We start from the raw sequence: 12,932 nt of genomic DNA on the forward strand, positions 1-12,932 counted from the left end.
TTAACATAATTATTGTAAACTGGCATGAAAAGAACAAACAAGATTATAATTAATTGATTAAATTTGCTAGTGTAGCGGACGACACATTAATTAATCACTTTCATCATGGACCATTTTTCGCCCACGTTTAAAGGGACAATAACACTCTCGCTGGCTTGACAGCTCCAAAAAATAAAAAATAGCCTTATTCTAAGTACTAGATGTGTTAGTGTCCTACCTGTTGTGTAAATTATCCATTAAATCCTATTTTACTTGTCCAGAGGGTTCAAAAATATTTTTAAATCCAAGTCACATTTGAAAAGCTTTCCAATTTTTTAAATTAGGTGTGTTAAGATGAAATTTGTATCATCAATTAATTGGAATATTGTAAAATAGTGCAATTTGTTGACCAGAATAAAGATTGGGACATATTATTCAGTTACAACAAGAGTGGTATTGAGCCTTTAAAGTGATAATTTCATATTTTTAAGTTATATTTTTAAAATGTATTAAAATAAAGCCTTAAAATAGATGGTATCTAAAAACAGTCCTGCCTTGTTAAAGAATAATCCTATTAATCCTATAATTCACTATATTGCCAGTTGAGAAATTGGCAAAAATATCATTTTCATCTTCAAATTCAAACGTTTGAAGATAGCTATTCCATGGGGGTGGGGGGAATAGAAAAACAAGGGAGGTAATTGTGTTATTATTTCCGGGGTGAATGATTTTTAAGTGTGAGAACGATACCTATAATCGTATAATAGTGAGTTGACAACCTATTGAGCAAAAGACATAGAAATAATTGGAGGGTCTAGAGCACAAGTGATCTAACAACCAACTAAAATGGTTGGTAGTTAGATCACTTGTGCTCTAGACCCTCCAATTATGTTTTAACTTCAAATTCAAACGTTTGAAGATAGCTATTCCATGGGGGTGGGGGGAATAGAAAAACAAGGGAGGTAATTGTGTTATTATTTCCGGGGTGAATGATTTTTAAGTGTGAGAACGATACCTATAATCGTATAATAGTGAGGTGACAACCTATTGAGCAAAAGACATAGAAATAATGTTTTAACTTTCTTAGAAAATATGAAATTTGCGCTTTAAGGGATCAGAAGTGGAAGGACCCGGAGAAAACCCACGAAGTTGGACAGGCGACACTACTCCTTGTCACGTACAACCGGGGAATCGAAACCACGCCAGTTGACTCAATGACAGACCTTATGATACAACGCGCATGCGCTAACCATTTAGCCCCCCACCCCCCCGTTTACTCTTACCCAGCATTCCATATGTCAAGGGTTCCTTTACGTGGGACCAACCCAATATAACCTGACTAGTTAGACAGCGTCTTACGCACGGAGACATCGCGGTTCATTTCACTCCGTGGAGATGGCAGATAAATCTGTATGCAGCAGCCCCGCTGCAAAAACTGACATAGCGAATAGTACTTGGTATTTTGTTAACTATTTTAATAAATATTAATAATGGCCGGATCAGTTTCACATTGTTTGGTAAAGACTAGAGATGCAGAAATAACAATAATTATATTCCACATGGCTGTGTGGCTGACAAAGACTTTTAATCATTGCTAAGTAATAATAAATCTATAGCACTGTGTCCCCTGTATTTACATTCCAATTACTAAATACTAATGAAACAATGGCCGTACTAGCAACAATGTCAGCACTGTTTTTATACAGGTAAACATCTAAGCCATCAAAGTAAAGCTCATTCCATTATTTCTACCCGACAAGCCGACGGGTTAGAATTATCTAGCAAAACAACACGGGCTAATTATAAATGTACAGGTTCTTCCCCGGGGCTCTTCAATTACTGCTTATTACTGAACGACGTTTCGACATGCAAAGATGATAATGAAGCCTAGTAGAAACGTCGCTCAGTAATAATGCTAGATCCCCACCAGTGCGGTAATGCTAGATCCCCACTGTCGTGCGATGCGTAACGATAGGATTGTCTCTATTGAGTCCAAGATCCGGTATGTGCAGATACGTTCGGATACGTGTCGATACGATCAACACGATTGCTTCGCCTGACTTCAATATATGATAAGACCTGATAGGATCACCACGATTACTCCACGATTAAAACCACGATTTTAATCGTAGCATGAATCGTGATAGTGGAAACCTAGCATAAGTGCGAGTAATTGTATTCCATAGAATTGTGAACTGTATATTCCAGTTCAATTACTAAATGCCATTGAAACCATATAATCATAAAGGGTCGTACTCGTAGCATAGCGAGAGAGAAATGGGGTTTAACGTCCACTCGACACAAACCAGGTGATTTCGGGACTAACATATGGTTCAATTTTATTTCAATAATTCGCATGCGTGTAGGGGGGTCTTTAGCAGTAGGAGGACCGGAGGGCCTAGGAGAAAACCAACGAGGTTGGACAGGCGACACTACTCCTTGTCACGTACAACCGGGGAATCGAAACCACGCCAGTTGACTCAATGATACAACATGCACACGCTACCCATTCGGCCATCCCCACATCCACCGTCACCCCCCTTACCCTTACTCAATGACAGACCTTATGATACAACACGCACACGCTAACCATTCGGCCACCCCCATCACCACCCCCTACCCCCTACTCAATGACAGACCTTATGATACAACACGCACACGCACTAACCATTCGGTCACCCCCATCCCCTACTGGTAGAGATTTGTCTATACATACTTCTGCCTCGTTGGTATACCCTCTCCAACATTTCATCAATTTTCGCATCAGTGATACCATCATCAATAATCATCCATTCTGCTACTGTTATATTATTGGCGCGAAATATTACGTCTGCTGCTCTCGAGGAATAATCACAAAATACCTTCTTGTTGTCGGTTTTCCTTCGGGAGACTATAACTGCCCTTTTCCAGTTGAAATGCCCGAAGATCTCCACCAAAGCCTGTCCAAGTCTGTTGAATGGAGGACCAAGTCGGATTAAAGTTTTATACACGCTTTTATCGGCTAGACTCGGATCGCTCGAGGCCTGTGAAAACATGGGGATATTCCAGTAGGTAGCTAATAGTCCAGACGATGTGGTTGCTGTAAAAGATGGCGTATCATCATATGGTTGTGTTAAGATATAAAGAAAGGTTGCCAAGCAACGCAACCTAAGCCCACCAGCAGCTTTGTTGCAATTCAAAATGAAATGAGGTTAAATGAAATGAAATGAAATGGGGTTTAACGTCCTACTGTTCTGCTCCTAAACTGGGCTAATGAAGACGGGCATACGCCAAACAGTGTGCTATGAGGGAAATTTTGCCCGGGCAGCGGCACTACGGCCTACTCTTATATCGAATTCCAACTGCCAAGGGATCTTTTCCGTTCACGCCAATGTATGCACGGGACCTCTGTTTTTCGTCCCGTCCGAACGACTAGACAGCTGTCCTTGTCAGGCCCTCCTTCCTGCATGACTGACAAGGGGAAACCACACTGGAAAATCCGGATGAACTTTCTCGGCCAATGCAGGAATCGAACACCCGACCTCCAGGCTAGCGAGCCAGCGTCTTATCCACTTAGCCACGTGATCCCCTGAGGTTAAAGGAGGCAAGTCTTTAACTCAATATCCTCCACAGTCTTTGACATTGCAAACAAGACTTATTGGTCAATTTAAACCAACATTGATGTTGTTATCTTACCGTGAAAAGAGGGGCTTCTGATATCCAATATTTAAGACAAATTGAAAATCGTAAAATTGGCATACAAATCGCGTAATGATGCGACTCGATGAACGAGGCTAAACATATCCCACACGAGAATGCTACCGGTGTAGACTAAAAAAAACAGACGCCAAAGACTGTCATTCAATTTGCACTCATCGTGTATTTCGCCCAACATAACTGATTAGAAATTACAGTAAAAACAGAAACGATTGAATATATATATTCATATTACATTATTATATGCGTTCCGATCCATTTTTGTTCATTTCTAGGTGCCATATATCTCCTTTAATGCCCTACTTGTCTACGGTGATCGCTCTGGTGAAGACGAATATTAACCTTATATGACCGCCTCCTGACGACGCTGGCCGGAAACTAAGAGTTTATCGTACAGTTGACAGAATAAGGGTCAATGAACAACTGACATTTACCCCGCATTTGGGCGGAGCAATAGAGAGGTGGGGAGAGGGGGGGAGGGAGTTTAACGTCCACTCGAAACAAACTAGGTGATTCCGGGACTAACATATGGTTCAATTTCATTTCAATAATTCGCTTTCCACGTACGGGTCTTTAGCAGTGGGAGGGAACCAGAGGACCCAGCGAAAGTCTACAACGATGGAAGGCGATCCTACTACTCCTTGTCACGTACAAGTGGTGAAAGGGAGCCACGCCACCTGACAGATGAAGCGAAGAAATATGAAAACTATATAACCCGCGCGCAGACAAACCAATACAAGTCACTGATCGTTTTGGTTGGGTGGGTGCTATTACGTTAGATTCAATCGGCAAACCTCAGCAGATTCCAATACCCTACATCAAGCCTCGGCTGTATGACGAAGTCCGCCATTGGAACTACTTTATGATCGTTTTGGTTGGGATGGGTGCTATTACGTTAGATTGAACGCAAAAGGAAGTGGAATATTTATATAAAAACATTCTACAGCTTACCAGATGAACATGGTGGTCCAATAAATACATCAATGTCTTCAACTAGCTTTAAATATACAGCATTACTTGCTCCACCTAGAGCACTACATTTATCATCGCGCCATATAATACTGAAATATAACACACTGCAGTTCTACTTTACAGTTATACGTGTATCATATAATATTGAATATAACACACTGCAGTTATATGGCACTGAAAAATATAACACACTGCAGTTATACTATCGTCATATAATACTGAAATATAACATACTGCAGTTATACTTTCGTCATATAATACTGAATATAACGCATTACAGTTATGCATAAGTGATATAATACTGAATATAACACTTTACAGTTGTACTTTAGTCATATAATACTGAATATAACACATTACAGTTATACACAAGTCATATAATACTGAATATAACACATTGCAGTTATACACAAGTCATATAATACTGAATATAACACATTACAGTTATACACAAGTCATATAATAGTGCGCTATTTCAACCTTGCACTACGCAGTGAAGGGAAGGGGGGGGGATAGGGTTTATAACTAGGGTTGGATTCTTAATGAAGAATAGGATCGTTAAATTATTATAAAGATGGCGTATCTTAAAGAATCACAACTCCTTAGTGAATCAAGAAAACCATAGCATTTTCTCTGTCCTAAAACCAGGGAGCTCAAAATATGTGCATGTCATTGGGCAACCTATTGCAAGATCTCAAGTAAGCCTTAAACATACATTATGACGTCATATTAATAATGATGTCATTGTTATTTAAACATACATTATGCAAGAGCTAAATCTGTCTATTGCAGATCTTTCTTTAGGCCTGAAAAGTTATCTAAATTATTAATTAGACATTTAACATACATTATGCAAGAGCTAAATCTGCTTATTACAGATCTTTCTTTAGGCCCGAAATGTTATCTAAATTATTAGACATTAATTAACTTATGCAGAACATAATCAACTCTCGATGCCATCGCTAGCCTGAGATATTTAGCGGATTAGAATACATTTTGTAAAGGGTGATTAAACGTAAAAGTGGATAATCGAGATTTTTTTTTTATCGTATCGACTTTAGTAAAGATGATCGAGACTAGCCTACAATTTAAAAGCTAATAGCGCAGTTCACAGTGGAGCAATTTGACTGAAGTTTTCAGCATATTCTATTTTTATTATCTATTTTTAAACTATTACAGCGAGAACTGCCAACTCTTTATCTAATATTAAAGATGCATTATGTAATAATCATATAAATAGCCGATCATTCTTGCTACAATATTTCGTTAATAGATAATGAAAAATGAGTATATTGAAAAATTCAGTGAAATTAGTTATTCTTAAGAGTGTTTGACGCTTTGACAATTGTGTGAGAGAGAGAGAGAGAGAGAGAGAGAGAGAGAGAGAGAGATGGGGTTTAACGTCCACTCGACACAAACTAGGTCATTTCGGGACTAACATATGGTTTAATTTTATTTCAATAATTCGCTTGCGCGTAGGGGTCTTTAGCAGTGGGAGGAAACCGGAGGACCCGGAGAAAACCCACGAGGTTGGACAGGCGACCCTACTCCTTTTGACAATTTGTAACGTAAACGTAGAAAGTCTAGATTGTCAGGTAAAACTGTCATTGCTACGATAATCCATTTTAACATTAGATTATTAAATGGCGACGATTTTCTAATCCATTTATAATCACAACCACCCGACAGTCTAGAGAATTTATTATCGGTTTGCCGTGTGAATAAATGTTTAAATAATAATTAATATAAACGGACTATCCCGATTTGAACAGTCTCAAAAATAAAAGTCTGAGTACGTATGAAATTTAAGCGCTAAAATATAGAGAAATGGTATATTTACCTTGTCTCCAAATTTCAGCTCAAAATATTGAGTTGTTTGGACGTGAACGTCAAAAATTCCTTATCCGGACACGTTACCCTTCTAATCTTTTGGGTCAATTTTTTCGTTGGGTGACCTGATAATCGACCCCCGTTCCTTTAGAGGTCTCTACAATGTATTTGATAACGAAAGGTAAATTTCACCTACACATTATTTTTATAAAATAAAAGTCTGGTTTTATCCAGAAACCGCATAATACAACTTGGGACACCGGTCTCTATTTCCAGATGAAGACTGACGGGTTTAAGTTGTTTGAAAACGTATCACATATGTTGAGTTAGTTGCTTGGCCCTAAGGTAGAGAATTTGTAAGGGATTTTAACACAAAATTAAGCAGTTTTATTCTCCAAAATATTATCGGGATTGGCCCTTTAATGCTGGGTTCCCACTGTCGCGCGATGCGTTACGATGGGATTGTCTTTATTTGGTCCACGATCTGATACGTGTAGATACATTCGGATACGTTTCTACGACTGACCTCAATGTAATATGATAAGACCTGATAGGTTTATCAAAATTACACCACGATTAAAGCCACGATTTCAATCGTAGCGCGAATCGTGATGACCGAACCGCTCTCATCTACATGCAAACGGAGGCAACCGATTGCTTCGAGAGTTAATTATGGTCCTGTCATGTGAATAAATGTCTAAATGAAATGAAATGGGGTTTAACGTCCTACTGTTCTGTTCCGAACTGGGCTAATGAAGACGGGCATACTCCATACAGTGTGCGATGAGGTAAATTTTGCCCAGACAGCGGCACTAGGGCCTACTCTTATATCGAATTCCAGCTGTCAAGGGATCTTTTACGTGCACGCCAATGTGTACACGGGACCTCGGTTTTTCGTCACATCCGAACGACTAGACAGCTGTCCTTGTCAGGCCCTTCGTCCTCCGTCCTGCATCACTGACAAGGGGAAACCACGACGGAAAATCTGGATGAACTTTCTCGGCCAATGCAGGGATCGAACACACGACCTCCAGGCTAGCGAGCCAGCGTCTTACCCACTTAGCCTCCGTCGACTCCGAATAAATGTCTAAATAATCATTTAAAAAACATTTGAAACCATAAAAAGACCCACAATAGGCAGATTTAGCTCTTACATAATGCATGATTAATTAAATATTTGATTATAAATCAACTTACCTTATGTTGTGTTCTTGTAATAACCCCTCCGATTTGGCCCGCTCTATGGCCAGCGAAACGGCAGCCGCGTTATTTTGCCAACCTAAACGTATATGACTGTATGGACTCAGCATGCCCAACCGAAACTCACGCGCGTAAGTAGAAAACAAACAACAAAATAAACATATTAGAATGTATTTCATTGTTTCAACGATGTTTTGAATTTCTACAGTTCTAACACTAACAGTTTGTCGCAAAACTTCCAGGAATAGTTAACACAGAGATCTTCGATGAGAGAGGCGACATGAGGTTATCAAAAACAATGCTCATCATGTATTGTTCGGCATCTTGTATCCATGCTATAAATGTTGTGTCCACTACCGTACAATCGATACACGATAATGATGTATAATGTCATTTCACAGCTAAAATCTGCAGGATGTGAGAATACGACACGATGAAGAACACTTTGAGCTGTAATCCAATGAAATGGGGTTTAACGTCCTACTGTTCTGATCCTATACCGGGATAATGAAGACGGAGTACGCCATAGAGTGTGTCATACAGGGAAATTTTGCCCGGGAAGTGGCACTATGGCCTACTCTTATATCGAATGCCAACTGCCAAGGGATCTTTTACGTGCACGCCAATGTATACACGGAACCTCAATTTTTCGTCACACCCGAACGACTAGACAGCTGTGCTTGTCAGGCCCTCCGTCGAGCACCACTAAAAGGCGAAACCACGTCTGAAAATTCCGATGAACTTTCTCAACCAGTGCAGTGGATCGAACACGCGACCTCCAAGCTAGCGAACCAGCGTCTTACCCACTTAGCCACCGTGGCTCCCGTGCTAAAATCTGAAATATTTAAGTATTGAGAATTATACGTTTGAAATTTGCGCTCTGTTGTTATCTCTATGTCCATCAAATAATAACTAACTAACAATAGATCACTTTTCACATCTGTGGAGGCAACCTGTTTCACGGAGTATTCACTGCTGATCAGTGTGCTGTGGAGGGAGCTATCTACAGACGAACAAATTGGGAGGGGGGTTTGGGGGCGAATGATTAGTGCGTGGTCTGTCATTTAGGCAACTGGTTTGGTTTCCATTTTCCGGTTGTACGTGACCGGGTCCTCTAGTTTCCTCTGACTGCAAAAGACCCCTACGCACAATCGAATTAAATAAAATTGAACCATATGTTAGTCTCGAAATGACCTAGTTTGTGTTGAGTGGACGTTAAACTCCAACCCTAGCTGTTTATCTGTATGAAATCATGAGTAACCCATGTACGTTTCAAATGTTTATAACTTGAGTTGAAATTGAGTTCGTATTGCAAGTCCCTCAAATAAGGGGTGGGGGGGTGACCGAATGGTTAGCACGTGCGAGCTGTATCATAAGGTCTTTTATTGAATCAACTGGCGTGGTTTCGATTTCTCGGTTGTACGTGACAGGGAGTAGGGTAGCCTGTCCAACCTCGTGGTTTTTCTCCGGGTCCTCCAGTTTCTTCCCACTGCTAAAGACCCCTACGCACAAGCGAATTATTGAAATAAAATTGAACCATATGTTAGTCCCGAAATTACCTATTTTGTGTAGAGTGCTCTCTCTCTCTCTCTCTCTCTCGTCGCACCTGTCCGTCCGGACGTCCGTCTGTCCACAATTTGTTTTGGGACACTCTACAGCTCACAATTTTTATCCGATTTTGACGAAACTTGAAATATAGGTTTATATCCCAAAGATATCGCTTCCAGTTGATATTGGCATGTGTCTGATCGAAACTTCATGGTTTTATGGTCCCTGATTGTACGAAAATCACGTTTTTAGCCTGTGGACACTCTAGAGGTTACAATGTTTATCTGCTTTTGATGAAACTTGAAATACATATTTATAACCCAAAGATCTTGGTTCTTGTCCATATTCGCGCATATTGGATCGTAACTTCCTGCCCCTGATTTTACGAAAAATCGAACATATTAACGTTACCAAAACTGCAGGACAAAATGGCTACCCCTCGTTCGCAAATAGTGCAGAAAGACGGTATGTCAAGGTTGTGGACCTCTAAAGGTCATAATTTTGATCCGATTTTGATGAAACTTGAAATACATGTTTATAACCCACTTCCTGCATTTTGGCCCCTGATTGTATGAAAAATCCTGATTTTCAGCTTGTGGGTGCTCTAGAGGTCACAAGTTTTATCAAATTTTAAAAACCGTTTAAATATAACCCCATTCCACCATACCATAATGGAGGTTGAATTCGAATTTTGGGAAAATCGAAACCAAAATACCTGACCAAAATGGCCGCTCTTTGTACGCACATTGTGTAAAAGTATGTAATACCAAGGTGTTGAACCCTCTAAAGGTCACAATTTTTATCCGATTTTGATGAAACTTAACTAGATATTTGCGCATTTCAGACCATAACTTTCTGGATTATGGCCCCTGATTTTGCGAAAAATCGCCTCTGTTTTTAGCTTGTTCTCCATCCACCTATTGCAAAAAGTGGGCGTATCTTGCCTGGCAACCGCTGTTTTTTTATGTTTTTGCCTTTTGTTTTATTCTTCATCATATGTATCAACAACAAATTAGGTATTATATTTATATAACCCTATCATTACCTGGCGATCGCCAAACACACCTGTAGACGAAAGGCTATTATTACATACCCCATATAATGTGAGACAATAAGTATATTTTAATTAACTACAGATCCGAATAATATTAGCGAGGAAGTTGTTATTATAAATTTTATAATTGAGAAAGAAACATGATATCATTAGGGTTATCTAACACCATGCATAAGACGTGAAAATAATAACAAGGAAATGATCTAATGAGAATATGATATGATTAAAAGTTCATCGGGTTTTTTAGGCTTGTTTTCCCCTTGTTAGCGGTGCAGGATGGAGGGTCTGACAAGGACAGCTGTCTAGTCGTTCGGGTGTGACCAAAACCGAGGTCCCGTATACACATTGGCATGCACGTAAGAGATCCCTTGACAGTTGGAATTCAATATAAGAGTAGGCCGCCCGTAGCGCCGCTGTTCGGGCAAAAATTTTTTTTTTTTATGATCTATTGGTCCAGTACTAACCCTCCATAGAGTTACCCATTCTTACCCCTTGGGGAGGGGGGTTGGATGGCAGAATGGTTAGCGTGCGCGCGCTGTATCATAAAGTCTGTCATTGAGTCGACTGGCGTGGTTTCAAATCCCCGGTTGTACGTGGCAAGGACTAGGGTCGCCTTTCCAACCTCGTGGGTTTTCTCCGGGGCCTCCGGTTTCCTCCCACTGCTAAAGACCCCTACGCGCAAGCGAATTATGTAAATAAAATTAAACCATATGTTAGTCCCGAAATGACCTAGTTTGTGTCGAGTGGACGTTAAACCCCATTTCTCTCTCTCTCTCTTTTACCCCTTGGGGGAACTTTTTGGCGCCATTTTGAATATTTGCCTCGCCCAATCTCTGTACGAGTTATCGAAAATCATTTAATAACCAATGTTTTGAATGATGGTTTGTAGGATGGTGCCAAATACACTTTGTAAACAAATACAAACACAATATTTGTGCACACAACAATGATTATACTCCTTTCTGTAGTTATTGCATTGATTCCAGGCGCCAAATCATAAGTGTTAGGCCTATTTCACAGGCACTTGAAAGCTTGACAATATATTATAGTAATTTACTACTGTTTGATTATATATTACGGTAATGTATAGTCAAGCAGTAGTAGGAAGTGTTATTTTAATCCCTTCAAATGCCTGTGGCCTATTTATACAATTGAATAGGCGACACTCCGAATGATGACATATCTCTTAAGATAAGGTTATTAAAGTTGCAATTTCATATTTTTACGTTATATTTTTAAAATTTATTAAAATAAAGCCTTAAAATAGATGGTATCTATAAACGGTCCTACCTTGTTAAAGAAAAATCCTATTAATCCTATAATTCACTATTGCCAGTTGAGAAATTGGCAAAAATATCATTTTCCTCTTCAAATTCAAACGTTTGAAGATAGCTAATGCATGGAGGCAATAGGAAAACAAGGGAGGTAATTGTGTTATTATTTCCTGTGTCAATGATTTTTAAGTGTGAGAATGATACCTATAATCGTATAATAGTGAGTTGACAACCTATTGAGCAAAAGACATAGAAATAATTATGTTTTGACTTTCTTAGAAAATATGAAATTGTAACTTTAAAAGACTTGAAAAAGTAGATCAAGGTGCGTTTGTGTACCATTTTAATACATTTTCATGATGCAAGTCATTAACAGAATCCCAAAACTAATGAGGAAAAACATCAGAAGGAGAAAGACACGCCAGACGACAATGAAGAAACCCAATCTGATTAAAACACAAATCCTATTTCGTTTCGTTTTAATAGTTCAATTTTGTTTTACTTGTCTTTACCACACTAGGATCTGGAAGAGTTGTTATCATTGACGTATTCTGAATAGTGTGAGGTATTAACCAATGAAACGGCCTGTTACGGCGAGCTTGAGGCGTGTTTTGCACGGAACTGTGGGTAATCCACTTTTTTTCAAACATGATAAGTTGACATGATTATTTTATACTAAAGTTTTGCGTAACGTATACAATTTAGGTGCACGGATTCACGCAAATGCATCAAATTTGGGATTTTTCTTTCTATTTTGGAATTGTTTGTATTAATTCAGTGAGCACTTATTTTGAGATCGACTGCACTTATTTCGTTATATCGAATTGAAGTATTTCGTTATAAAGTTTAGTTATTTCCTTAAAACGAAATAACTAATTCGTTTAAACGAAATATTTAAATTCGATATAACGAAATAACTAATTCGTTTAAACGAAATAACTAATTCGTTTAAACGAAATAACTAATTCGTTTAAACGAAATAACTAATTCGTTTAAACGAATTAACTTATTCGTTTAAACGAAATAACTAATTCGTTTAAACGAATTAACTTATATTCGTTTAAACGAATTAACTTATTCGTTTAAACGAATTAACTTATTCGTTTAACACATATTATCTCTTGAAAAAGAACATAATTAAATTATTTCACAGTGGGGTTGGGATGGGGGAAAAGAAAGAGAGAGAGGGGGGGGGGGGTAGCGTCCACCTGGCACAAACTAGGTGATTTCGGTTCAATTTTATTTCAATTGCAGCTTTGGATGGGTTGTGAAAACTAACAAATGAATATCTTTGTTCTACAAGTTTATCATAACTAATGCACAAAATTATACAGCTTAAAACATCTGTTAGTATCTCGAGCCCTTGACTTAATTGTCCC

The 12,932-nt window shown here is 38.8% G+C and overlaps 1 protein-coding gene across 1 annotated transcript in view; it reads right to left on the reverse strand.

Moving 5' to 3' along the window:
• The window catches only part of LOC130012369 (atrial natriuretic peptide receptor 1-like), a 29,970-nt gene extending 26,918 nt beyond the window's left edge, over positions 1-3,052 (reverse strand). Inside the window, exon 1 of the mRNA XM_056100173.1 lies at positions 2,696-3,052. Within this exon, the coding sequence (XP_055956148.1) occupies positions 2,696-3,014 (319 nt within the window). The 5' untranslated portion in view covers positions 3,015-3,052. The remainder of the gene's footprint in view (positions 1-2,695) is intronic.
• Between the last annotated feature and the right edge of the window lie 9,880 nt (positions 3,053-12,932).

Source organism: Patella vulgata, chromosome 4 (genome assembly GCF_932274485.2).
Source record: "Patella vulgata chromosome 4, xgPatVulg1.2, whole genome shotgun sequence".
Classification (NCBI taxonomy): domain Eukaryota; kingdom Metazoa; phylum Mollusca; class Gastropoda; family Patellidae; genus Patella; species Patella vulgata.